Source organism: Solanum dulcamara, chromosome 10, assembly GCF_947179165.1.
Source record: "Solanum dulcamara chromosome 10, daSolDulc1.2, whole genome shotgun sequence".
Lineage (NCBI taxonomy): Eukaryota > Viridiplantae > Streptophyta > Magnoliopsida > Solanales > Solanaceae > Solanum > Solanum dulcamara.
The window spans coordinates 69,630,052-69,656,320 of record NC_077246.1 but is presented as its reverse complement, the minus strand read 5'-3'; the positions used below and the strand labels follow the sequence as shown (position 1 = coordinate 69,656,320).

Below are 26,269 nucleotides of genomic sequence, written 5' to 3'. Positions count from 1 at the left end.
TCCTTTATGCAACACCGAATTGGAGAGCATTGATCATTTACTATTTAAATGTAACTACACTGGCCAAATATGAAAAAGTGTGCTTAACTGGCTTGGCATAGATAGAGGACCACTAGTTTGGCGAGAGGAACTAATATGGGCAAGCAGGCATGCTAAAAGCAACAACACACATGCCAAACTATATAGGATGGCCTTAGTGGTGTGTGTATATCATACCTGGTTGGCAATGAATGAAAGGATCTACCAACAAAAGCAACAACACTGGACAAGTATAGTAAGAACAATTATCCAAGAAGTGCACATCATGTGATCTACGAGGCCACGACTTCGATCACATTTAGATAGCTTGTAGACTGAGATGCAGTACTGTGTTCGAGTCTGTCCAGCACAGTTTATTTTGTACCTAACGTCCATTGATATTAACAATATGTTTATTTTTACCAAAAAAAATTGTTATGTTATTGTAGTTATTGTTTTGATAATCATGTTGCATTTTATTGACTTTTGTTTTGGAGTTTCCGATATGATTTTTTTTTCCAGATCAGTTGTATGTACTTTTATTGGTCGTTAGGTGACAATTATCTAACATTTTATTTTAGTAGTCATAAAAAAAATCAATAATTTTTAGTGCTTTGGAATAAATTAAGAACACTCGAAAACAAAAAAAATGATTGAATACCCGAGATGACACTGTTTAGAATTATTTTTTTTGCAAGAATCTATATTATATTAAAAGTATAAAAATTCTTAAAACTACAATCACAATACCAGAAGTACCAAAATCATTCCATACATAACACAGTCTATCATTACTACCATCTAATCAATCAAACTCAGAAGTCTATCAAACTTAGAAGCAATATCTTGCACATCGGAATCCATGGTAGGCGGCTGATGTGCATATGTATTTTGTGCCTGCATAGAATATAACGTGCAAGACATAATTAGTAACTTACAAGTAAATTGCAAGAGATCATTAACTTTACACACATAAAATCTTAGAACAAAACCAACGAGATCAATAACATAGTCATGTAATTCAACAAGTGAGATCCGGAGAAGGTAGAATGTACACAGATCTTATCTTTACCTTTGCCGGGTAGATAGGTTGTTTTCGATACGACTCTCGGCACAGAAGAAATGTAACCAACACAGAAAGCAAGAAAAAAAAAGAGAGAACAAAGTAGCAATGTAAAAAACAAGTGTAGCAACAAATATTAATACACATGGGAGAAAAAGAAACTACGCGATACCTAAATCATACTACTAGAAGTATGACAAAACTCAACTACCTACTAACCTTCTACCCAAATCTTTGACCTACATACCTTCCTATTTAAACACTTGGGATCTTAGAACAAAGTAGAAGTAACCTGTGAAATCATTCATAACTTAAGAGATTTATACTGGGAGAATAATCACAAGTCCCGAAGTTATCAACCCCCCAAAAAAGAACGAACAAGAAACCTCTACTTAATTTCAGATTACCGCATAACAAGGTTTGATACAAACAATTACTGAAAATGTAGATGCATGTAACACAAGCAGGAAACCAATTTCAATAGGGTGGGAAACAATTGAATTATCCAAACAACTTGAAACAAGTTCAGACTGCAAACCTGATTTGTATGGATGGAAGGCTGAGGAAGTTGCCCCTGCATGCAATGGAGAAGAAGTAGGCTTGTGCGGCCTTTTGCCACTAAGAAAGAAGCTTATGTGCTTCTCAAGCGAAAACAGTTTCTCCTTGTGAGAAAGTTGAATCTCATACTTGTTAAGCCTCAAGAAAAGCACAATGCGTTTCAGTGTCATTTTGAAAATCTTGAGTTTTTCAATTTTCTCATGTTGAGGACTCTGAGGAAGAACAAGATCAGAAAGAAATCAGTTTCTTGCCCAAATGCAAATTTTTTAATAGTCATGCTTTAAGTAACCCTCACGGGCCAAGAAAAAGGGAGGAGAACTTAAGAAAAGGTACAAAGAAACGAATAACATAGTAAAAAATTAAAAATAAAACATATGTTACCTTCCACCAAAATACAGAAAAAAAACTAACCATCACTATATGTTTCAATAAAATGTTGACATAAGTGCTTTTTACAACTCAGATATATCAAGCCCAAGCCCAAAGATTTAGGGAGGACTTGATCCCTTTCAGTGATGGAAAAGAGACTCTTGACATCAAAAGCATGTCTAGATAACAGTGACACATAAAGGTTAAAATGAGACGTCGTCTAAGATGGCTCTCACACATAAGATGGTTCAGACATGTCCTAAGAAGACGTCCGAAACCATCGATAGGTGGGACATAATAATGATTCAAGGTAGCAAAAGAGATGAGTTAGACTAAAAATCCATCAACAATCATTATATCCAGGACTAAAGTTCTCTTGGAATCAATGCAAATTTTGCTAAAAAACAAACCTGCTGCATTGTAGAAGCAATTTTCCCGTATAGATCGTTGAGCTCTGATAAATCCATCTCCCTCATAGACTTGATCTGCGTTAAAAATTTCCATCGAGTCAATCTTGCAAATGTCAGGATTGCATTCCCATGAGGATATATGATAATTAGATCAACTATAAGATGCAATAGAGAACAAACTACTAGAGAATGTTCATGAGAGAACCTTCCAGATAAAAAAGTTAAAAGTGAAGTAAAAGAGGAAGAGGCTACTAGCTTGTTTGGTCAAGCTTTTAAAATATGCTTATTTTGAAAAGTGCTTTTCAAAAAATTTACCTTTGGCGTGAGAAATAGTTTGTTTGGCTCATCAATTCTAAATATATTTTTGAACAACAATTAGCGTTTGACCAAACTTTTAAAAAGTACTTCGAAAAAATATACTTTTGAAGAAAACCTTTTTTTTTTAGATTCTAAAAATAACTTTTGTTACTCCTCAAAACAATTATTTTCTCCCAAAAACTTGGCCAAACACCTCACATTTTTAAAAAGTAAGAACTTTTGGCCTCTCAAAGCTTGTCCAAGAGGCTATACAATTGGTTAACATGTGAATGATAAAATAATTTGCTTCCTTTATCTTCTTGGTACACATTTCTGCTTACATCAAAGAGTACAACTTCCGTAATGTGATCATAGACCAGCCCAACCAGGAGCAGTGGCGGAGCCACCTTGGGGTTAGGATCGGCAGAAAATTATATTATCCGCCACTAACCAGGAGGATATACTTTTTTACAATTAGTTTGGGAGATATAATATGGTTTAATGGCAATCATTAATTTTTATTTGTTATCACTTTACACCCTTATCATCAATGAAGCAAAACAAGGGTAAACAATGAAATAGTAACAATGTAGTCGGCTTCACAAGTAAAAACGACGGATTGGAGTATACAAAGCATGTTAGTGTTCTATGTTTATTCTTGGAGAAGGAGAACTCAAAAGTATTCCAACTTATTCCTAGATAATAAACCAACTCGGAGATGTAAGGAGAGAAGATTAGAGGGAGAGCCTGTTTTCCACCGAGTTCCAAAGACGGAAGCATCGAATTTCTCTATTATAATATATATAAAAAAGAAACAGCAAAAGTATATCAACTAATACAGATGAACGGATGCCTTTTCACATAGAACATCTTCTTATATCCATATATTCATGTATATACTTCTTGCACAAATAGGTATCCTTCAAGCTAGCAATTAAAGATTTTCGTTGCAGGGAAATAAAGATAATTGGTGACATGCCATGAAGACTTTGACCCGAACTTACAGACATATCATCTCATGATTTTTTTTGCGATTACTGATTTTCTGTAATAAATTAATGTATCAAAAAATACTTCACTCCTCAATTATGCGCGTCCTTCTGAAACTACTTTTTTATTATTATATTGGACCAAGACAGGCTTAAACAGACCGACATGGATAGTAAGAATTCATATAGCCAATTCCAACTAGCTTGGGATTGAGGTGTAGTTATTGTAATAGTACTTCTCAATTGAGAATATTATCAGCCTCTAATAATTATAAGTTACCTGTTTAAAGTACCTTGGGGTTAGGGGTGTGACCATGAATCACAGGAAATATTTCAGAACATTCAGCCATTTTTTTATATTGTCATAACCAGCCAGTTCATCAAAATCCACATCACTACTCAACTGCCAAAAATTTCAATTTCCAGCGAGTCGTCTGTGGTTTCCTCTGTTTTCAAAATCTTGAGCGAATAAAAAGTACCATTGTAAGCAATCCCTTTTGGTAAACCTCTTCCTGCCAATCAGCTTCATTTGCATTTTCCGTCTGAGCTAAAGAATCTAAAGGTGCTACAAATAAAACAAAATTGAGGATATCACAAATATTAAAGAACCTGATTGCTTACAACATTAAAATTTCAGGCAAATTTTGGAACAGTGTTAGATATTTCATTATGTATTAATACATTTTCTGCAACAGTTTCATTAGCTAATATTCAGCAAATTATTGTGGCAATTGTAATTGCATCATTATTTTCATTATTGTATATTAATAGGGGTTCAAGGGTTAGCTTAGCTCACTTGGTGAGATTCTATACCTTCCACAGTTTAGGTGTAGGGTTCAAACTCCATCGGTAGTGTAGCTTGCTGATGCATTATATTTCCAGCTGTGGTATGTTATGCAAGGCCAGCACTAACTTTTTCAGAATCCCCCGGCATTGGAGATGGAGCCAAGGGAGTTGAAGGAGATGGGACAACAAATGGTGAGCTTGCGGATTGGAGAGGCGTCCCAGCTTTGGAAAGATATGCCAACATATTTTGTTGGTCAATTTGCGGAGAAAGATGTTGGATAACCTGAGGAGATAGTGCCTGATGGAGTTGAGGTGAAGATATTCCTGACTTCAATTGTGGATGATTAAATCCAACACGCTGGCCAAATGACTGCTGTTGATGTAAAACTCCCGTTTTCATTCCCATTTGCTGCAGTTGCATTAACTGCTGTCTTTGAAAAAGTAGCTGCTGCATCTGCTGTTGGTTCTGCAATATTTGCTGGCTCTGTGACATTTGCTGCAGGACACTTGAATTTTTCTGTAGGGAACCGAGGTTTGCCTGCACTGGGATCGTTCCACTTTGTGAACTTAATGAGCTAATGTTAACTTGCTGAGGACTGTTAACAGGATTCTGTTGCAAAGAGCTAGTAACCAGCTGCTGCAGTGAGTTCAACGAATTACCAGGCTGTACTGTATTTTTCATCTGTTGCCGAGAGTTGAAAATTGTCGATACACCAGACAAGGAATTATGTTGCAAGTTGGTTAGATTATTCTGTTGCATTAACTGCTGCAGTGAGTTCATTGGTTGCTGATGTTTCATTAACTGCTGATTTTGAAAAAGTTGTTGCTGCATCAGCAGCTGGTGTGTTAATTGTTGGTTCTGCAACATTTGCTGCTCGTGCTGTTTGGGAAATAATTGTTGCAGGGCGTTTGAATTTCGCTGTAGGGAACCGAGGTTTTCCTGCACTGGGTTCTTTCCACTTTGTGAACTGAATGAGCATACGCTATCTTGTTGAGGACTGTTAACAGGATTCTGTTGTAAGGAGCTAGTAGCTACCTGTACCAAATCCAATATGGAACCAGGTTTTACTATATTTATTATGTGTCGTTGAGAGTTGGAAATTGTAGATACGCCAGACAAGGAATTATGTTGAAAGTTGGTGAGATTATTCTGTTGAATTGCCTCCATGGAACCCTGTACGGGTTGCATCGATGGATTAGTTTGACCATCAAGAGATTGTGGTTGCTGAAGCTGTACGGGAAGACTGAGAAAGTTGCTCCTGTAGTTGAGAGGAAGTAGGCTTTCGCGGCCAATTGCCACTAAGAAAGAAACTTATGAACTTCTCAACCGAAGGCAGTTTATCCTTGTGAATAAGTTGAATATCGTGCTTGTTAAGCTGCAAGATAAGCATAATGCATTCCAGCGTCATCTTGAACATCTTGAGCTTCTCAATTTGTTCATTTTGAAGACGCTGACGATGAGAATCATGCTTAAAATCAGAAAAAATAATCAGTTTAGTCACAGTCCTGTTTCTTGCCCTTTGCAAACTTTTAAAATTCATGCTTCAAGTACCTCCCACTGCAAAGAAACATAGCTCACAAGGTTCACGCAATTGAGCAGGCAAGTGATTTTAAATTCAGTTAAATCAAGCCCTTTCCCGAAGAACTAGGGAGGCCTTAATTCCTTCCCCGAAATCAAAACAAACAAACATAAAAATGACATCTACATTGCAGTGTCTACCAAGATATGTGAAAATAACTCCTTTTATGGTGTCCGCAACCGCCTTGACTTCACAATCATACACAATGCTTCAACACAAACAAATAATGCAGATGCTAGAAGTGAAAAGGAATTAACCGCACTACAACATATTCCCACTATGAGAGCACTGTTTCTCAAGATGACAGGAAAGGAACCAAGGAAGCAAAAATGAGAATTTAGAGTTTTGAGTTTTCTGCATCAGTTCCCCGTTAGATAATATTCTAGGATTGCCTTGGGCATATCAAATTGTTTTTATCAAACTGTTACTCAACGAATGATAATGACTTTATTTCGTAATATAAAAGTCACTCAACGAATGATAATTATCTCAAAAAGTTATTCAACTCTCTTTTATAATACAAAATTTATTTAACTATGCTATAGCTCGAAAAAAGGTCAAAGTAAGAAAGAAGAAAAGAACTAAATTTAATGTTATTGATTTACCGCGTAAAGATTTTCACTCTCCAAGCAAGCATTAAGATCCTCCGTTTAAACCAACAAGGATTGTGGTGGAATGACAAGCTTTGTTATGAGGCCTTTTACTCCCAATGTGGGACTTTTCTGCGCGAATCCGAATTTAGTGGGGCTCTAATGTGGGTATCGGACACCGGATGGAAAACAAAAAAAATAAAAAAAAATCATCCGTTTAATGACATTAAGACCAAACATATAAGATGCATCAATTGATGTTGTCACAACTAGTTTAAGTGCTAATCCAATAGTTATCAATGAATACATGAATCATCGCATTTAATTTGTACTATCTTTTAATCTTGATTGCTGATGGACGTATAACTATCATCACCATTCAACCTTACTTTGATCAAAGGATTGATATATCAAAATTCCTAATCATGAGATTGCTCCATTAGAAAAATCGAGTGCTTAAGAGTCAATAAAAAATAAAAATATAAACTAACTTAAACTAATTTAAAACTTAAATAGAATTTTCTAACCTATAGTATTGAATTTAGAACTAAATTTATAAACGTAAAAAATTTGAAAGAAAAAACAAATAATTTTTTTCTTCAATAGTTTTCTCTTTTATTAAATTGTTTTATATAAAATAAGGAAAGGGTAATAAGAATTTTGGTCCTTATAAAAGAGTTCATATGAAAAATTGAGATATCACTAGTAACTGAAAAGATTTACAAATTGCAAGAGATAATTAATATTAAAGACAGGAAATCTTAGGGAAAAAAGTAATAGATAAGTAATTTTAGTGACTAGATATATTACAAATTTTGCTAGTCATAACTATCTCAAGATTTCTTAAAGGGAAAAAAATAAATCAATAATTATCATCACATGTTTTATTCATGATTAATTATTTTTTTTGGTGCTTAGAGGTGTATTCAAAATTTCAAAATGATGAATACACTGTATTATCATTAGATTTAATGCTATAAAATCTTGCCATGACAACAGCTTGACAAGTAAACTATAATTAATATTATCATCAAAATAGTATAACAAATTTTTATATTTGAAAACCAATTAAAATAGTATCATTATTTAAGGAAACACACTTTACGAATCAAAAAAAAGAATTGAAAAAGAAACAAAAAAAAGAGAAACCATAAAAATATTGAGAAAAATTGTGACCTTTGTTTGTAAAAGTGTTGCTACAGATCCAAACAAAGAAAAATTTGGAGATGGATATTTCAAATTTTAGCCCGAGTTCCCCCAATAAAATTTAAGTAAAAAAAAAAAGATAGTCCAGTGTACTAAAACTTTCGCTATGCGCAGGATCTGAAAAAAGACTTGACCACAAGGGCCTATTGTATGCAGTCTTACCTTACATTTCTGCCAGATGTTGTTTTCAAGTTTGTCACACCCCAAGCTATACCCTAGGAGCGACACGACGATCGAAAAACCCGAAGGATCCCAACCAAACTTCTTAACATACATCACATTTATAAGGTAAATTAAAACATGATGAATCAAGCGGAATACCAACTCACAAACATTAAAGTCTAATAATAAAAGGGACTCAAGTCATATGCCCAAAGCGGACTACATCATCGTCTACGTCTAAATATGCCTCTATAACTAGATGAGGGCTTAGAACAAGCTTCTAGCTCACCCTAACATGAAAGAAGTCAAAACAAGGTAGCAACATAAAGGAAAAGTCATGTCCTCGATGAATGAGCACTCACCAACACTTTAGAATACTAAGTCAACTCTAACTGCAAATTCTGAGTTCTAAATTTCCTTTACGAGTCATATCTACGACTCGTCAAACTTTTTACGAGTTGTAACTTGACTCGTAGACTCTCTTTCTCACTTAGTCACATTTTCAACCTCAGTATTAGTTCTACGAGTCACTCGTACGATTCGTAGGTCAACTCGTAGACCCTGAATAAGTCCAATTTTCTTGAAGTTTTCCCTCGTTTCAACTTTCCAACTTCCGGGGTCTTACAAAGACATAAATCTGTGACCTCCTGATCACATGACAACAACTATATCTGTTACTCCAAGGCTCCCCTTCCTACCTAAAATTTAGGAAAAGGAACACTTATACCCAAAAAAGGAAAGTATTTATCCTTAAATCCTTTATTACTTTCATACCCCATTTTTATTTTAAAATGATATAAATTTATTTTAAAATTCGCATGCTAACATCATATTGACGTCAGCGCCCACCCTATAATAATACCGACAGGGTATCATAAGCTTAATCCTATATGAAACCAACATGGTATCAATATACCGACAAAGTATCATAAAGAATATATTTTCTACTAATTTAAAATTTAATAAATAAGATTGTGACTTTAATAATTTTCTCTTAATTGTTTAATTTTTATTTCTTAAAAAAAACTCAATCCTATATAATACCGATAAAGTATCAATGTACTGATGGAGTATCATAGAGAGTGAACCCCAATCTTTTATGATACATATATGGTATCAAAATACTGATGGAGTATCACAAAGGATTAATTCATAGCAATGATGCTGACGTCACGCACAAAATAAGAAAGAGAAAGTGGAGTAAGAAAGTAAATAGTTTGGGCCATGGGGCCATTAAGGGTAAATTGTTTGGATTTAGTCCAATTTGAGTAAATAATTTCACAATAGGGTCTGTTTTGTGTAGTTTTTCCCTAAAATTTAAGCAATTTACAAGAATAATTGCATGAAACAACTGTGCCAGTTACTTCAAGGCTCTCCCTTCCCACATAAAATTTAAGTAATTTATCAGAATAATTGCAGTACTTTACATAATCTAGGGAAGGGTGCAGTGAGTTCAGGACCATACATAAACAATTGAATTATCCAAACAACTACGTTGCAAGATGGTGAGATTGTTTTGTTGCTTTGCCTTCCATGGAATCCTGTCTGTGGATTAGTTTCGACCATCATAAGAACGTGGTTGCTGAAGCTGCATGGAAGACTGTTGAAGCTGTGACAATAGCGTGGTCTGCTGTTGCTTTGCTTGCTGCTGTTGCATTAACTGCCACCTTTGAAAAGCTTGCCGCTGCATCTGCCGATGGTGGTGCTGCTGTCTTAATTGCTGGTTCTGCAACATTTGCTGCTTGTGCAGCTTAGGAAGTGACTGTTGCAAGTTGGTGAGATTATTCTGCGGCATTGCTACCATGGAACCCTGTACGGGTTGCATCGATGGATTAGTTTGACCATCAAGAGATTGTGGTTGCTGAAGCTGCATGGAAAACTGAGGAAGTTGCTCCTGCACTGGAGAAGAAGTAGGCTTTCGCGGCTTATTGGGACTGAGAAAGAAATCTATTTGCTTCTCAACCAGAAGCAATTTCTCTTTGTCAGCAGGTTGAATATCATGCTTGTTAAGCCCCATGAAACGCAGAATGCGTTCCAACGACATCTTGAACATCTTGAGCTTTTCAATTTGCTCATTTTGAAGACGCTGACGAAGAGACTCCTGCTTAAAATCAGAAAAAAGTATCAGTTTAGCACAGTCCTGTTTCTTGACCTTTGCAAACTTTTAAAATTCATGCTTCAAGTACCTCCAACGGCAAAGAAAAAGGGAGGACAATTCAAGAAATGACATAAAAAGACAAATAAGATAGCTCGCAAGGTTCCCACAATTCAGCAGAATGTTGACTCAAGTGCTCTTTAAATTCAGATAAATCAAGCCCTTGCTCGAAGCTTGGCAGGCCTTAATCCCTTCCCCGAAAGGAAAACAAACAAACATAAAAATGACATCTATATCGCAGTGTCTACCTAGATATGTGAAAATAACTCCTTTTATGGTGTCCACCACCACCTCCACTTCACAATCATTCACAATGCTTCAACACAAACAAATGATGCAGATGCTAGAAATGAAAAGGAATTAACCGCACTACGACACATTCCCACTATGAGAGCAATGTTTCTCAAGATGACAGGAAAGGAACCAAAAATGCAAAAATGAGAATTTAGAGTTTCGAGCTTTCTGCATCAGTTCCCCGTTGGATAATATACTAGGATTACCTTGGGCATATCAAGTTGTTTTTATCAAATATAAATGCCAGAGAATATATGTAAGGAGTTATAATAGGTGTGAGAAACATGCAAAGAGATAAGAGGAGCTTCCAAAAATCAATAGACTACAATATGCATTACACCTTGGCGCATGTTGACAAAACTTGCGAGGGAGTCGACCAAAATTTCGATAGATTATGAAGCACTTAGAGGGATGTTGATGACATACCTGTGGTACTTTATAAGCAATTTTCTGGTATATATCATTGAGCTCTGAATAATATATCTCCTTCATAGACTTGATCTGCATTACAAATTTTCATTAAGTCAACTGCATAAATGTCAAGAACTCATTCACATGTGGTTAGGTTATAATTAGATCAACTTACGATGCAGTAGAGAACAAACTAGAGAATCCTCACAAAAGAACCTTCCAGATAAAAACGTTAAAAGTGAAGTAGAAGAGGAAGGCTACAACTGACTAACATGTATCTTGGTAAAACAAGCAACTGAGGTTTGCTTCCATAATGTGATCATAGACCAGCCCAACCAGGAGGAATTAGAATATACTTTTATAAAGTTGGGTTTGGAGATATACTATGGTTTAATGGAAAACATCATTTTCTTAATTCTTTTAACTTTACACCCTTATCATCAATCCAGTAAATAATAACGATGTAGTTGGCTTCACAAGTGAAAAACGACAGGAATGGAGTATACAAAGCATGTTAGTGTTACATGTTTATTCTTGGAGAAGTCAAAGTATTCCAACTTATTCCTAGCTAGTAAAGCAAATTGGTGACATACTAACAAGACTTCGATCCGAACTTACAGACATATTACCTCATGAATTAAGATGATATGACCTCAGCATTCAATAACCAAATTTCTGTAATCAATTAATTTCGCAAAGTGTACCTTCAGTTCTCAATTATGCTAGTGCTTGTGAAACTATTTTTTTTTGTCATTGACAATATTGGACCAAGACAGGCTTAAACAGAGCACCATCGACAATTTTGATTCATATAGCCGACCTCAACTTGCTTGGGATTGAGGTGTAGTTGTAGTAGTACTTCTAAATTGAGAATATACCAATTTCTAACACGTTACTTGTTAACATGCTCAATTTCAATTTCCTCTAAAAAATGGAATACATAAAACACCTTGCAGGGAGGGTACGGCCATGAATTTAGCTGAATACTTGGTATGGTAAACCTCTTTTATTAATCTATAATCATAGGAAATATAAAGCATTCAGCTATTTCTTATAATGTTATGACCAGCCAGTTTATCAAAATCCACATATGAAATTTCCACAGACTTCAAAATCTTGTGCAAATAAAATATTATTGCAAACAATACCTTTTGGTAAACCTCTTCCTGCCAATCAGCTCCATTTGAGTGTCCCTTCTGAGATGTAGAATCTAAAGGTGCTACAAATAAAACAAAATTGAGGATAACACAAATATTACAGAATTTGATTGCTTACATCATTAAAATTTTGGAATATTGTTAGATTTTTCAGGTATATTAATACATTTTGACTTCCCTCCACATGTACTTGTCTAAGAAAGTTAAGTTTCCCACTTTACACTAAGGTATTGATTGGGTATTTGGTTATATATATTAATATTCAACCTTTTAATCTATACTATTAAAAAGTACGAACCTCCAAAATTTTGATTGCCATTCATAAGTGCACTCTGTGTTGGATAATATCGTAATTACAATTAAATTTATGAATTTATACACTTCTTTTGAGCGGTCTATCTACCCCACAAAGGTAGGGTAAGATATATGCATATCTTACCCTCCCCAAAACCTACTTGTGGGATTATACTAAGTATGTTGTTGTTCATTATTTTTTTTAACCTTTTTTATAGCCGAGAAATCCCGAGGAGTATGGCGCAGAGTTAGAAACTCGGCTGATAATGGGTCCACGCTCTACCCTTCTCCACTCGAGTATGGCGCAGAGTTAGAAACTCGGCTGATAATGGGTCCACGCTCTACCCTTCTCCACTCACTTAAATAACGAGCTTTAGACTACAAGAAGTTTGAATCGCTGACAGGCCTCTAACCCATACGTCACAAATTCACTCTTAGAACTAAACCAAGACCTTGGGGGCTTCATCAGTTTTTCTACTTTTTAATGACCAGGGAACCCGCACTCACTACCCATGGGGTTCCCACAAACCACATAGGAAAGATAAACCGCACTAAACAATCCCTGTGCGACAAGCCCGATTGAGAAAGTATGCAGGAACATTTCAAACCCGAGACCTCCAATGGGAAATCCCCTGCAATTCTAGGAATATGAAGTAGAAGTAGTAGTGAATTATCCAAACAATTATGTTGCAAGTTGGTGAGATTGTTTTGTTGCTTACCTTCCATGGAACCCCGTATGGGTTGCTTTGCTTGCTGCTGTTGCATTAACTGCTTTCTTTGAAAGAGTTGCTGCAGCATTTGCTGATGGCGGTACTGCTGTCTTAATTGCTGGTTCTGCAACATTTGCTGCTCATGCTGCTTAGGAAGTGACTGTTGCAAGTTGGTGAGATTATTCTGCGGCATTGCTACCATGGAACCCTGTACGGGTTGCATCGATGGATTAGTTTGACCATCAAGAGATTGTGGTTGCTGAAGCTGCATGGAAAACTGAGGAAGTTGCTCCTGCACTGGAGAAGAAGTAGGCTTTCGCGGCTTATTGGGACTGAGAAAGAAATCTATTTGCTTCTCAACCAGAAGCAATTTCTCTTTGTCAGCAGGTTGAATATCATGCTTGTTAAGCCCCATGAAACGCAGAATGCGTTCCAACGACATCTTGAACATCTTGAGCTTTTCAATTTGCTCATTTTGAAGACGCTGATGAAGAGACTCCTGCTTAAAATCAGAAAAAAGTATCGGTTTAGCACAGTCCTGTTTCTTGCCCTTTGCAAACTTTTAAAATTCATGCTTCAAGTACCTCCAACGGCAAAGAAGAAGGGAGGACAATTCAAGAAATGACATAGAAAGACAAATAACATAGCTCGCAAGGTTCCCACAATTCAGCAGAATGTTGACTCAAGCTTCTCTTTAAATTCAGATAAATCAAGCCCTTGCCTGAAGAACTTGGAAGGCCTTAATTCCTTCCCCAGAAGGAAAACAAACAAACATAAAAATGACATCTACATCGCAGTGTCTACCTAGATATGTGAAAATAACTACTTTTATGGTGTCCACCACCACCTCGACTTCACAATCATTCACAATGCTACAACACAAACAAATGATGCAGATGCTAGAAATGCAAAGGAATTAACCGCACTACAGTATATTCCCACTATGAGAGCACTGTTTCTCCAGATGACAGGAAAGGAACGAAGAAGCAAAAATGAGAATTTAGAGTTTTGAGCTTTCTGCATCATTTTCCAGTTAGATAATATTCTAGGATTACATTGGGCTAATCAAGTTGTTTTTATCGTATATAAATGCTAGAGAATTTAGGTAAGAAGGAGCTATAATAGGTGTGAGAAACAAGCAAAGAGATAAGAGGAGTTTCCAAAAATCAATAGACTTCAATATGCATTACACCTTGGTGCATTCTACATGCAAATGATGGTGTGTCATTTGATGAAACTTGCAAGGGAGTCGACCAAAATTTCGAACTTAGATGATGCACTTCGAGGGATGTTGATGAAATACCTGTTGCACTTTATAAGTAATTTTTTGGTATAGATCATTGAGCTTTGAAAAATACATCTCCTTCATAGACTTGATCTGCATTACAAATTTTCATTAAGTCAATTGCGGAAATGTCAAGAATGGATTCCCATGTGGTTGGGTGATAGATCAACTGTACGATGAAGTAGAGAACAAACTAGATAATCTTCATAAAAGCACCTTCCAGATAAAAAGGTTAAAAGTGAAGTAGAAGAAGTGAAGTAGAAGAGGAAGACTACAACTGATTAACACGTAAATGGTAAAATAAGTAACTGAGTTTTGCTTCCTTTAGCTTCTTGGTACACATTTTTGCTCACATAAGGAGGAATTAGAATAGACTTTTTTAAAGTTAGGTTGGGAGATATAATACAGTTTAATGGCAATCATCATATTTTCCCACTTTACACCTTTATCATCAATGAAGTAAAACAAGGGTAAACAATGAAATAATAGTGATTTAGTTGGCTTCACAAGTGAAAAACGACGGAATGGAGTATACATAGCATGTTACTGTTATATGTTTATTCTTGGTGAAGTTAAAGCATTCCAACTTATTCCTAGCTAGTAAACCAAGTTGAGGATGTAAGTAAAGAAGGATAGAGGGGCAGACCAGTTACCCACAAAGTTTCGAAGACAGAAGCATCAAATTCTCTAGTATAAAAAAAAAAAAGAACAGAAAAAGTATATCAACGAATACAGATGAGCGGATGTCTTTTCACAGAGAACCTATTCTTATAGCCATATATTCAGGTATATACTTCTTGCACCAATAGGTTTATCCCTCAAACAAGCAATTAAAGATTTTAGTTGCCGAAAAATAAAGCAAATTGGCGACATGCCATGAAGACTATGACACGAACTTATATACATATTACTTCATGAACTTTTAGATAATACGATCACAACATTCAACAACTAATTTTCTATAATAAGTTAATTTATCAAATAATACTTCACTTCATTATTATGCTAATGTTTGTGAAACTATTTTTTTTGTTGTTGACAATATTGATTCAAGACAAGCTTAAACAGAGCGTCATCAACAATGACGAAGACGATTTATATAGGCAAACCTCAACTTGCTTGGGATTGAGGTGTAGTTGCAGTAGTACTCCTCAATTGACAATATACCAGTTTCTACCAAGTTACCCATTATCATGCTCAATTTTCTATTTCCTCTTAAGAAATGAAATACATAAAGCACCTTGTGAGGAGAGGTACGACCATGAATTTAACTAAACACTTGGTATGGTAAACCTCCTCTATTACTCTATAATCAAAGGAAATATTTCAAACTATTCAGCTATTTCTTATAATATTATAACCAGCCAGTTTATCAAAATCAACATCAAATTTCCATAGTTTTCAAAATCTTGTGCAAATAAAAATATCATTGCATACAATACCTTTTCGTAAACCTCTTCCTGCCAGTCACCTCCATTTGCATTTCCTGTCTGAACGGCAGAACCTAAAGGTGCTACAAACAAAACAAAAATTGAGGATAGCACAAATATTAAAGAACTTGATTGCTTACATCACTAAAATTTCAGGCAAACTTTGGGAAAGTGTAAAATATTTCAGGTATATCAATACATTTTAACTTCCCTCCAAATGTACTGGTCTAAGAAAGTTAAGTTTCCCACTTTACACTGGGGTATTGATTGGGTATTTGGTTATATACTTATATTTCCATCTTTTAATATATACTATTATAAAAGTATGAACCACCAACACAAAATTTTGACTACCATTCATAAGTGCACTCTGTGTTGGATAATATTGTAATTATAATTAATTTTTACAAATCTATATCACTTTTTTTGAGCCGAGGTTCTATCTATCCCACAATGTTAGGGTAAGGACTGCATACATCCTACCCTCAGTGTCGAAGCCAAAAAGTTTTCTTAGGGTGTATTAATATATACGTAAAAATAATTTGTAAGTTATATACTTCGTATAATTTTTTATATATGAAGTATAATTTTTCAACGAAAGGTGATTAACTGACTACCCTTCATTGTATGTTGCTACGCCCCTCCCCAGACACCACAGACACCACTAGGAGGATTACACGAAGTATGTTGTTGTACTCTTTCGACGAATAAAGAATTGATGGTGGTCCAATAAAATAAAAGCATTTATGTCATTGTTGTTCACTTTTTTTTACCCTTTTTTATAGCCAAGAAATCCCTGTGGTCAATGGCGCAGAGTTAGAAACTCATCAGATAGTGAATCCACCCTCTACTCTTCATCATTTTCTTTTCTTTTTTATTTATGACAATGGATTCCACTATCACTGCTCTTCTTAGGGTTCACAGAGTAAAACTACCCCACAATCCATACAGAGAGAAAAACCGCACTAGACAATCCCCAACGAGAAAGCATTTAGGAAGATTTCAAACCTGAGACTCCCAATGGGAGATTCCCTGCAATTATACGAATATGTAGTAGTAGTAGTAGTGTATAATCATTGACAAAAGAAAAGAAAAAAACAAGTACATGTTACAATCGGAAAATGGAAATTGCGTCTTGTTGACCATTCTATGGTTGAAGCTCCGGCGGCAGCCATGGCCGGGGCGGTACCCTCACCACCTCGAGTATCAGTATACATCTCCATTCTGATATACTTCCCTCCCCCCTAATGTGAGCCCTAGTATATTTATATAATATAAAGTTAATTTTTGGTATGGTCTCTCAAATAATAATTTTTATCTCACAAGCTCACTCAACTTTATTTTGTAACACAAAGGTCACTCAACTAATGATAATTATCTCAAAAAGTTATTCAATTTTATACTAGAAATGCCATTCAACTAAAAATTTCACTCAAGTGTTATTATTTCACCTACAAAATCATGTTGATTACGTGATCACAAAAGAAATAACCTATATAATGAGTTCATAACTTATTATGAGGGTAGATTTTGAAAGAGAAAGACAAATAATTTTTTTTCAAATGTTTTGTCCATTGTTAAATTATTATAAAATAAAGAAGGGATAATAACTATTTTGGTCCTTAAGGAGAGAATATATATGAAAAATTGAGATATCATTTATTAACTGAAAAGATTTACAAATTGCAAAAAATTATTAATTGTAAACACATGAGATCTTAGAACAAAACAAAAGATAAATAATTTTAGTGCCTTGATAGATTACAAATTTTGCTAGTCATAACTATCTCGAGTTCTGAAATGATCTTAGTCAATAACAGTGGCGGAGCAAGAATTTTCACTTAGACGGTTCAAAATTTGAATAAGTAAACACAAGAAGATGTTGAAGGGGGTTCAACATCTATTATGTTTACATAAAGAATAATATTAAGCATGTATAAACAGTGTAATTTTTCGCCAAAGAGAGTTTTGATGAACCCCTCAGCCTTACTTGGCTCTACCCCTGACTAATAATGTTTCCACTTTTTTGGAACGAGTCTCAATTTTCTCTAATCATTCCTCAGCATGTGCTCAAAAGTCTATCCAAGATTTCAAAACGATGGATGCACTATAATATCATTAGGTTTAATGCTAGACTTGACAAGTAAACTATAATTAATATTGTCATCACAGAAAAATAAGTATAAGAATTTTTATATTTGAAAATGATTAAAATATTATCATTATTTAAGGAAACACACTTTACGAATCAAAGAGAAGAACTGAAGAAAAAAAAAGACCCCCTAAAAAAGTTGAGAAAAAGTGTGACCTTTGTTTGTAAAAATGTTGCTAAAGATTCAAACATAGATTTTTTTGGAGATGAAATTTCGAAAGTTAACCTGAGTTCCCACATAAGATTTAAGTAATTTATCAGAATAATTGCAGTACTTCACATAATCTATGGAGGAGTGCATGGGTTCATGAGTACTTTAGATAATCTAAGGAGGGTTGCATAGGTTCACAAGTACTTTACATAGTCTAGGGAGGAGTGCTTGAGTACTTTACATAATTAAGGGAGGGGTTCATGGATTCACGTGAGCCCATACCCCTTCCATGTAAATCCGATCTTGCATACGCTAAACGTTCATTAGGTTTAGTACTAGTTATCAATCCATCAAAACTAGAACCTAAACTATCAGTAGCAAAACCATTCCACACATAACCCAGTCCATCAGAGAAACCACCTAATCAATCAAACTCAGAAGAAATATAATGGCCACTGGAATCCATGGTAGGCGGCTGATGTGCATATGTATTTGGTGCTTGTGTCGGATATAACGTGCAAGACATAATTAGTAGCTTAAGAGTAAAATAGCAAGAGATCATTAGCTTTACACAGAGAAATCTTAGAACAAAACCAAGGAGATAAACAACAACAACATACCCTGTGTAATTCCGCAAGTGGGGTCTGGGCGGGTAGGATATACGCAGACCTTATCTCTACCTTTGAGGGGTAGAGAGGTCATTTCTGATAGACCCTCGTCTAAAAAGAAATGTAACCAACGCAGAAAAGCAAGCAAGAAAAAGAGACAACAAATAGCAATATACACAAAAAGTGTAGCAGCATATACTAATACACATTGGAGAAAAGAAACTACATAATACCTAAATCATACTACTAGAAGTACGACAATAATCGACTACTTATTAACCTTCTACTCTAATCTTCAACCTCAGCACCATTCTACTTAAACATTTGATATCTTAGAATCCACGAAAAGAAACAAGACAGATACTACATCACTTAAGAGAGTTATGCTTGGACAATAATCACAAGTCCAAAGTTATCAATCCCACCTTACCTAAAAAAACAACTCTCCTTAATTTTAGATTACTGCATGACAAGGTTCGGAACAAACAATTACTAGAAATGTGGATGCATTTTAACACAAACAGGAAAACAACTTCAACAAGGTGGAAAACAATTGAATTATCGAAACAAGTTTATACTGCATACCTGACTTGTATGCATGGAAGGCTGAGGAAGTTGTCCCTGCAATGGAAAAGTAGGCTTATGCGGTCATTTTCCACTAAGAAAGAAACTTTATGTGCTTCTTAAGCAAAAACAGTTTCTCCTCTGAGTAAGTTGAATCTCATGCTTGTTAAGTTTGGGACGCATTTTGTCTTTATTGCGGCTAAACGAGCATGAGATTCAACCTACTCACAAGGAGAAACTGTTTTCTCTTGAAAATTATACAAGCCATCCGGGCATCTCTAGAGGACATCTCTCGGGACGACTTTGTCATAGGCCTTTTCAAGGTAAAAAACATCATATGTATGTCCCTCTTCCTTTCCATTATTTCTCGATCAGTCTGCTCACAAGATAAATACACCAATAAGTAACACGTATATATTATGCATTTCAATACAAGTGCAACCACACAAAATTTCTTGCCGAAATTAACTTCCTTTTCAAGACAAATCATATGTACAAATAATCAATATCTCATTTCCTACATGATTCTATAAATATTTACAACGTATGTATCATATGTAATGTATTGAAAATGTTAGCTGAAAAATTAATAGAAACATACTTGGATCACCTGAAAAGAAGAAACAAAACATAATGATTTGGCCAACTCAAGAGTAAAAAGGACTGTTGCCTACTACTTGAATACATACTATAAAAAATATATTTGTATTATTTTAACATAAACAGGAAAACAACTTCAACAAGGTGGAAAACAATTGAATTATCGAAACAAGTTTATACTGCATACCTGACTTGTATGCATGGAAGGCTGAGGAAGTTGTCCCTGCAATGCAGAAGTAGGCTATGCGGTCATTTTCCACTAAGAAAGAAACTTTATGTGCTTCTTAAGCAAAAACAGTTTCTCCTCTGAGTAAGTTGAATCTCATTCTTGTTAAGTTTGGGATGCATTTTGCCTTTATTGCAGCTAAACAAGCATGAGATTCAACCTACTCACAAGGAGAAACTGTTTTCTCTTGAAATTCATACAAGCCATTAGTACACCTCTAGCCTCCGGGCATCTCTAGAGGACATCTTTCAAGACTTTGTCGTAGGCCTTTTCAAGGTAAAAAACATCATATGTATGTCCCTCTTCCTTTCCATTATTTCTCCACCAGTCTGCTCACAAGATAAATACACCAATAAGTAACACGTAATTATTATGCATTTCAATACAAGTGCAACCACACAAAATTTCTTGCCGAAATTAACTTCCTTTTCAAGACAAATCATATGTACAAATAATCAATATCTCATTTCCTACATGATTCTATAAATATTTACAACGTATGTATCATATGTAATGTATTGAAAATGTTAGCTGAAAAATTAATAGAAACATACTTGGATCACCTGAAAAGAAGAAACAAAACATAATGATTTGGCCAACTCAAGAGTAAAAAGGACTGTTGCCTACTACTTGAATACATACTATAAAAAATATATTTGTATTATTTTAACATAAACAGGAAAACAACTTCAACAAGGTGGAAAACAATTGAATTATCGAAACAAGTTTATACTGCATACCTGACTTGTATGCATGGAAGGCTGAGGAAGTTGTCCCTGCAATGGAAAAGTAGGCTTATGCGGTCATTTTCCACTAAGAAAGAAACTTTATGTGCTTCTTAAGCAAAAACAGTTTCTCCTCTGAGTAAGTTGAATCTCATGCTTGTTAAGTTTGGGACGCATTTTGTCTTTATTGCGGCTAAACGAGCATGAGATTCAACCTACTCACAAGGAGAAACTGTTTTCTCTTGAAAATTATACAAGCCATCCGGGCATCTCTAGAGGACATCTCTCGGGACGACTTTGTCATAGGCCTTTTCAAGGTAAAAGAACATCATATGTATGTCCCTCTTCCTTTCCATTATTTCTCGATCAGTCTGCTCACAAGATAAATACACCAATAAGTAACACGTAATTATTATGCATTTCAATACAAGTGCAACCACACAAAATTTCTTGCCGAAATTAACTTCCTTTTCAAGACAAATCATATGTACAAATAATCAATATCCTATTCCCTACATGATTCTATAAATATGTACAACGTATGTATCATATGTAATGTATTGAAAATGTTAGCTGAAAAATTAATAGAAACATACTTGGATCACCTGAAAAGAAGAAACAAAACATAATGATTTGGCCAACTCAAGAGTAAAAAGGACTGTTGCCTACGACTTGAATACACACTATAAAAAATATATTTGTATTATTTTAACACAAGCAGGAAAACAACTTCAACAAGGTGGAAAACAATTGAATTATCGAAACAAGTTTATACTGCATACCTGACTTGTATGCATGGAAGGCTGAGGAAGTTGTCCCTGCAACGGAAAAGTAGGCTTATGCAGTCATTTTCCACTAAGAAAGAAACTTTATGTGCTTCTTAAGCAAAAGCAGTTTCTCCTCTGAGTAAGGTGAATCTCATGTTTGTTAAGTTTGGGACGCATTTTGCCTTTATTGCGGCTAAACGAGCATGAGATTCAACCTACTCACAAGGAAAAACTGTTTTCTCTTGAAAATCATACAAGCCATCGGGGCATCTCTAGAGGACATCTCTCGGGACGACTTTGTCATAGGCCTTTTCAAGGTAAAAGAACATCATATGTATGTCCCTCTTCCTTTCCATTATTTCTCCACCAGTCTCCTCACAAGATAAATACACCAATAAGTAACACATATTTATTATGCATTTCAATACAAGTGCAACCACACAAAATTTCTTGCCGAAATTAACTTCCTTTTCAAGACAAATCATATGTACAAATAATCAATATCCCATTCCCTACATGATTCTATAAATATTTACAACGTATGTATCATATCTAATGTATTGAAAATGTTAGCTGAAAAATTAATAGAAACATACTTGGATCACCTGAAAAGAAGAAACAAAACATAATGATTTGGCCAACTCAAGAGTAAAAAGGACTGTTGCCTACTACTTGAATACATACTATAGAAAATATATTTGTATTATTTTAACACAAACAGGAAAACAACTTCAACAAGGTGGAAAACAATTGAATTATCGAAACAAGTTTATACTGCATACCTGACTTGTATGCATGGAAGGCTGAGGAAGTTGTCCCTGCAATGGAGAAGTAGGCTTATGCAGTCATTTTCCACTAAGAAAGAAACTTTATGTGCTTCTTAAGAAAAAACAGTTTCTCCTCTGAGTAAGTTGAATCTCATGCTTGTTAAGTTTGGGACGCATTTTGCCTTTATTGAGGCTAAACGAGCATGAGATTCAACCTACTCACAAGGAGAAACTGTTTTCTCTTGAAAATTATACAAGCCATCCGGGCATCTCTAGAGGACATCTCTCGGGATGACTTTGTCATAGGCCTTTTCAAGGTAAAAGAACATCATATGTATGTCCCTCTTCATTTCCATTATTTCTCCACCAGTCTCCTCACAAGATAAATACACCAATAAGTAACACGTATTTATTATGCATTTCAATACAAGTGCAACCACACAAAATTTCTTGCCGAAATTAACTTCCTTTTCAAGACAAATCATATGTACAAATAATCAATATCCTAGTCCCTACATGATTCTATAAATATGTACAACGTATGTATCATATGTAATGTATTGAAAATATTAGCTGAAAAATTAATAGAAACATACTTGGATCACCTGGAAAGAAGAAACAAAACATAATGATTTGGCCAACTCAAGAGTAAAATGGGCTGTTGCCTACTACTTGAATACATACCGTAAAAAATATATTTGTATTATTTTAACACAAGCAGGAAAACAACTTCAACAAGGTGGAAAACAATTGAATTATCGAAACAAGTTTATACTGCATACCTGACTTGTATGCATGGAAGGCTGAGGAAGTTGTCCCTGCAATGGAGAAGTAGGCTTATGTGGTCATTTTCCACTAAGAAAGAAACTTTATGTGCTTCTTAAGCAAAAACAGTTTCTCCTCTGAGTAAGTTGAATCTCATGCTTGTTAAGTTTGGGACGAATTTTGCCTTTATTGCGGCTAAACGAGCATGAGATTCAACCTACTCACAAGGAGAAACTGTTTTCTCTTGAAAATCATACAAGCCATCCGGGCACCTCTAGCCTCGGGGCATCTCTAAAGGATATCTCTCGGGACTTTGTTGTAGGCCTTTTCAAGGTAAAAGAACGTCATATGTATGTCCCTCTTCCTTTCCATTATTTCTCGATCAGTCTGCTCACAAGATAAATACACCAATAAGTAACACGTATTTATTATGCATTTCAATACAAGTGCAACCACACAAAATTTCTTGCCGAAATTAACTTCCTTTTCATGAAAATCATATGTACAAACAATCAATATCCCATTCCCTACATGATTCTATAAATATTTACAACGTATGTATCATATGTAATGTATTGAAAATGTTAGCTGAAAAATTAATAGAAACATACTTGGATCACCTGAAAAGAAGAAACAAAACATAATGGTTTGGCCAACTCAAGAGTTTAAAGGACTGTTGCCTACTACTTGAATACATACCGTTAAAAATATATTTGAATTATAGTGAATGACTATTTTGTTTCTTTGAGAAAAGTTAGAATTAGTTACTTTGGGACCAAGTGAGTTTTCCCATGTAAATAAAGGGTTCTCATTCATTGTATTCTATTCATCAAGAGAAATAAGAAGCTTTTTCCCTTCTCTCTATGTTTCTCTATAATTTTCTTCCCTTTTGTTTTACTATTATGTAATACATCATCAACACGAGACTCTGCCATCTTGGATAAATATTATGAATCAAATAACTTGATTTCATTATATGAAATCTACCGATGAGTGTGATGAATTAAATTATGAATACTTTGATTCATGCATAGCTTGATTATCTTTTATGCACATTGATGTTTACACGATGATGATGATTATTTCCACACAAACAAAAAAGAATGTAGTTTGTGAAGTTATCACCACCCACTTTCAGAAGAGGTAGAACAATTAAGAAGAAATATTTTGAAATTCACTCTCAAAGTAGTAAACTGTAATAACCCAACAATTTATTTTTATGAGTACTCATTATTGCAAGATTGGAGAATTAATTTTATTTGTAGTTATTGGCTAAAACCTTAAAAATTATAATTTTGTTAAAGGAACTAGAAGTGGGAGAGTACAAACGAGCAGCATCATGGTCCTTAACAGATTTAAAAGAAAAGCTTTAAGTACTACCAATCTTACTTTTTACGCATTTCCAATTGATATTGGTCTACAAGTAATGATATGAAAATGATTAGGATGGAGTAATCATATGGAAATTAATTATGAGATTAAACATTATTTTGAGATATTGGGGTTAAGCCATCAGCGTTGGCTATGAGTCTCTATTGTATCAACATCATGTTTATAGACATTTTTTGATTATTATTCCGGGACATGAATAATTAATATACAACTATCGATGAATGTTGTATTTCAAGCACATTCAAATAATCAGGTTCATTTCCCCGAAGTGAAAGAAAGGATGATTACCACAACTTGTCTCTTGAAGAGATAGAATAACAAAGGATATAAATGTTATTTTTGTGGAATGAAAGTCATTACAATATGTACTTGTCGTACATAGAAACATCTTGAATAACTTTATTGAAGTATCATTTAAAGGCAGAAGGAATAAATCTTGTTGAATGATTCTACGACATGTTTTATTAATTTTCCTGAAGGAAATAACAATTTATATGTTTTCCTAAAGGAAGTGACAATTATATAAAATTACCGATTTGATAAAAAATATTCAGATGTTATCATGAACGATTTTGAAATCCTAAAGACGTGCATATTAAGTATTTAACATATATTGAAGAACTAGAAAATTCTTTTATGTTGTTTGTTCTCATCATAAGTTGATTAGACCAGCTAATATTTGAACCGAATCCCCTAAATCCCTAAAAATATAAAAGGTGAATATGGACATATTCACCTTTCTTAATAGATGCATCTATAAGATGATCACATATGTGTTTATTGTCAACATGCAGTTTCACATTCACAAAATTGTTTGCTCGAGTTTAGAGCATAGTTTTTAGATTGTGCAATCAAGACGATTCGTCTCGATAATATTGATTTATATCCAAGTTGGTTTGACATTAAATACTGCCGATAAATAGTTGAACCATTGCTTATAAGACAAAACTTTGTGTGTTGGTCTATGATATGATACATTGTATACAACACTTCTATACATCAGACCAACAAATTATGAGTGATTTGCCCCCTCTCAATAGGTTCAGGGTCAGGAACCAAATATTTTCCATCTACTAGCTTTTGATGCCATGATGCACAAAGATGGATTATCCAAAGTAGATTGGGATATATGTTAGGTTTTCTAACATACGGGAAAAATAATAAGCAACTAAGAAATATGTTGTGAATTATCATCAGCACGATACTTATTCAAAGGAAAATTCAAGTCAAATGCTAGAAGCATTTGCTCACCCAAAATAAATCTCATATGTTAGTAGCAAATGCAATATCCCAAAAGGACAGAGTCTACAGCATGCATGAAGCATGGTTAACCAGTCGGTTCCAATTGCAATAAACCTTAGAAAAGGAAAAAAGAAAATGATCATACGCGATGTGCTTTTGAAGAGCCTACAACTTACGAAACTTCATGAGAGCTTTCACTACCTGTAAATAATGAAGTGATGAGATCTCAGTAAGTTATGTCGCACTGTGGACTGATACAAAATGATATCTCATCAACGATATATTTGATAAAATATAGCGCAATATTGTAGAAGTTTGTCAGAATCTAAATTCTATGTCTATTTAGGCATATTGATGTAGAAATGTTTATCAAGTGAAATGATGCATCATACATCTTGATTAGTGTAAGCTTAGTGGACCAACAGTTCAAGCATCAGAGGATGTCACGCATTTAATACTGGAATGCATCATGCATCTTGATAAGTGTAAGCTTATTGGACCAACAGTCCAAGCATCAGAGGATGTCACACATTTAATACTGGATAT

At 34.7% G+C, this 26,269-nt stretch overlaps 1 protein-coding gene and 1 pseudogene across 1 annotated transcript; both read right to left on the bottom strand.

Annotated features, from left to right (window-relative positions):
- Window positions 1-819: 819 nt before the first annotated feature.
- On the bottom strand, window positions 820-4,983 carry LOC129869924 (mediator of RNA polymerase II transcription subunit 15a-like; annotated as a pseudogene).
- A 4,336-nt stretch (window positions 4,984-9,319) lies between these two features.
- On the bottom strand, window positions 9,320-25,926 carry LOC129870070 (mediator of RNA polymerase II transcription subunit 15a-like). The gene is made up of 16 exons (XM_055944652.1): window positions 25,869-25,926; window positions 23,362-23,476; window positions 23,107-23,142; window positions 22,340-22,695; window positions 21,573-21,928; window positions 20,806-21,161; window positions 20,281-20,394; window positions 20,027-20,062; window positions 19,501-19,615; window positions 19,261-19,296; window positions 15,777-15,847; window positions 14,353-14,427; window positions 13,059-13,551; window positions 12,037-12,107; window positions 10,904-10,978; window positions 9,320-10,129 (listed from the first exon to the last, which is right to left on the bottom strand). Exons 7-16 carry the CDS (start codon window positions 20,308-20,310, stop codon window positions 9,581-9,583), a joined length of 1,551 nt encoding a protein of 516 aa, XP_055800627.1. The 5' UTR covers window positions 20,311-20,394; window positions 20,806-21,161; window positions 21,573-21,928; window positions 22,340-22,695; window positions 23,107-23,142; window positions 23,362-23,476; window positions 25,869-25,926; the 3' UTR covers window positions 9,320-9,580.
- Between the last annotated feature and the right edge of the window lie 343 nt (window positions 25,927-26,269).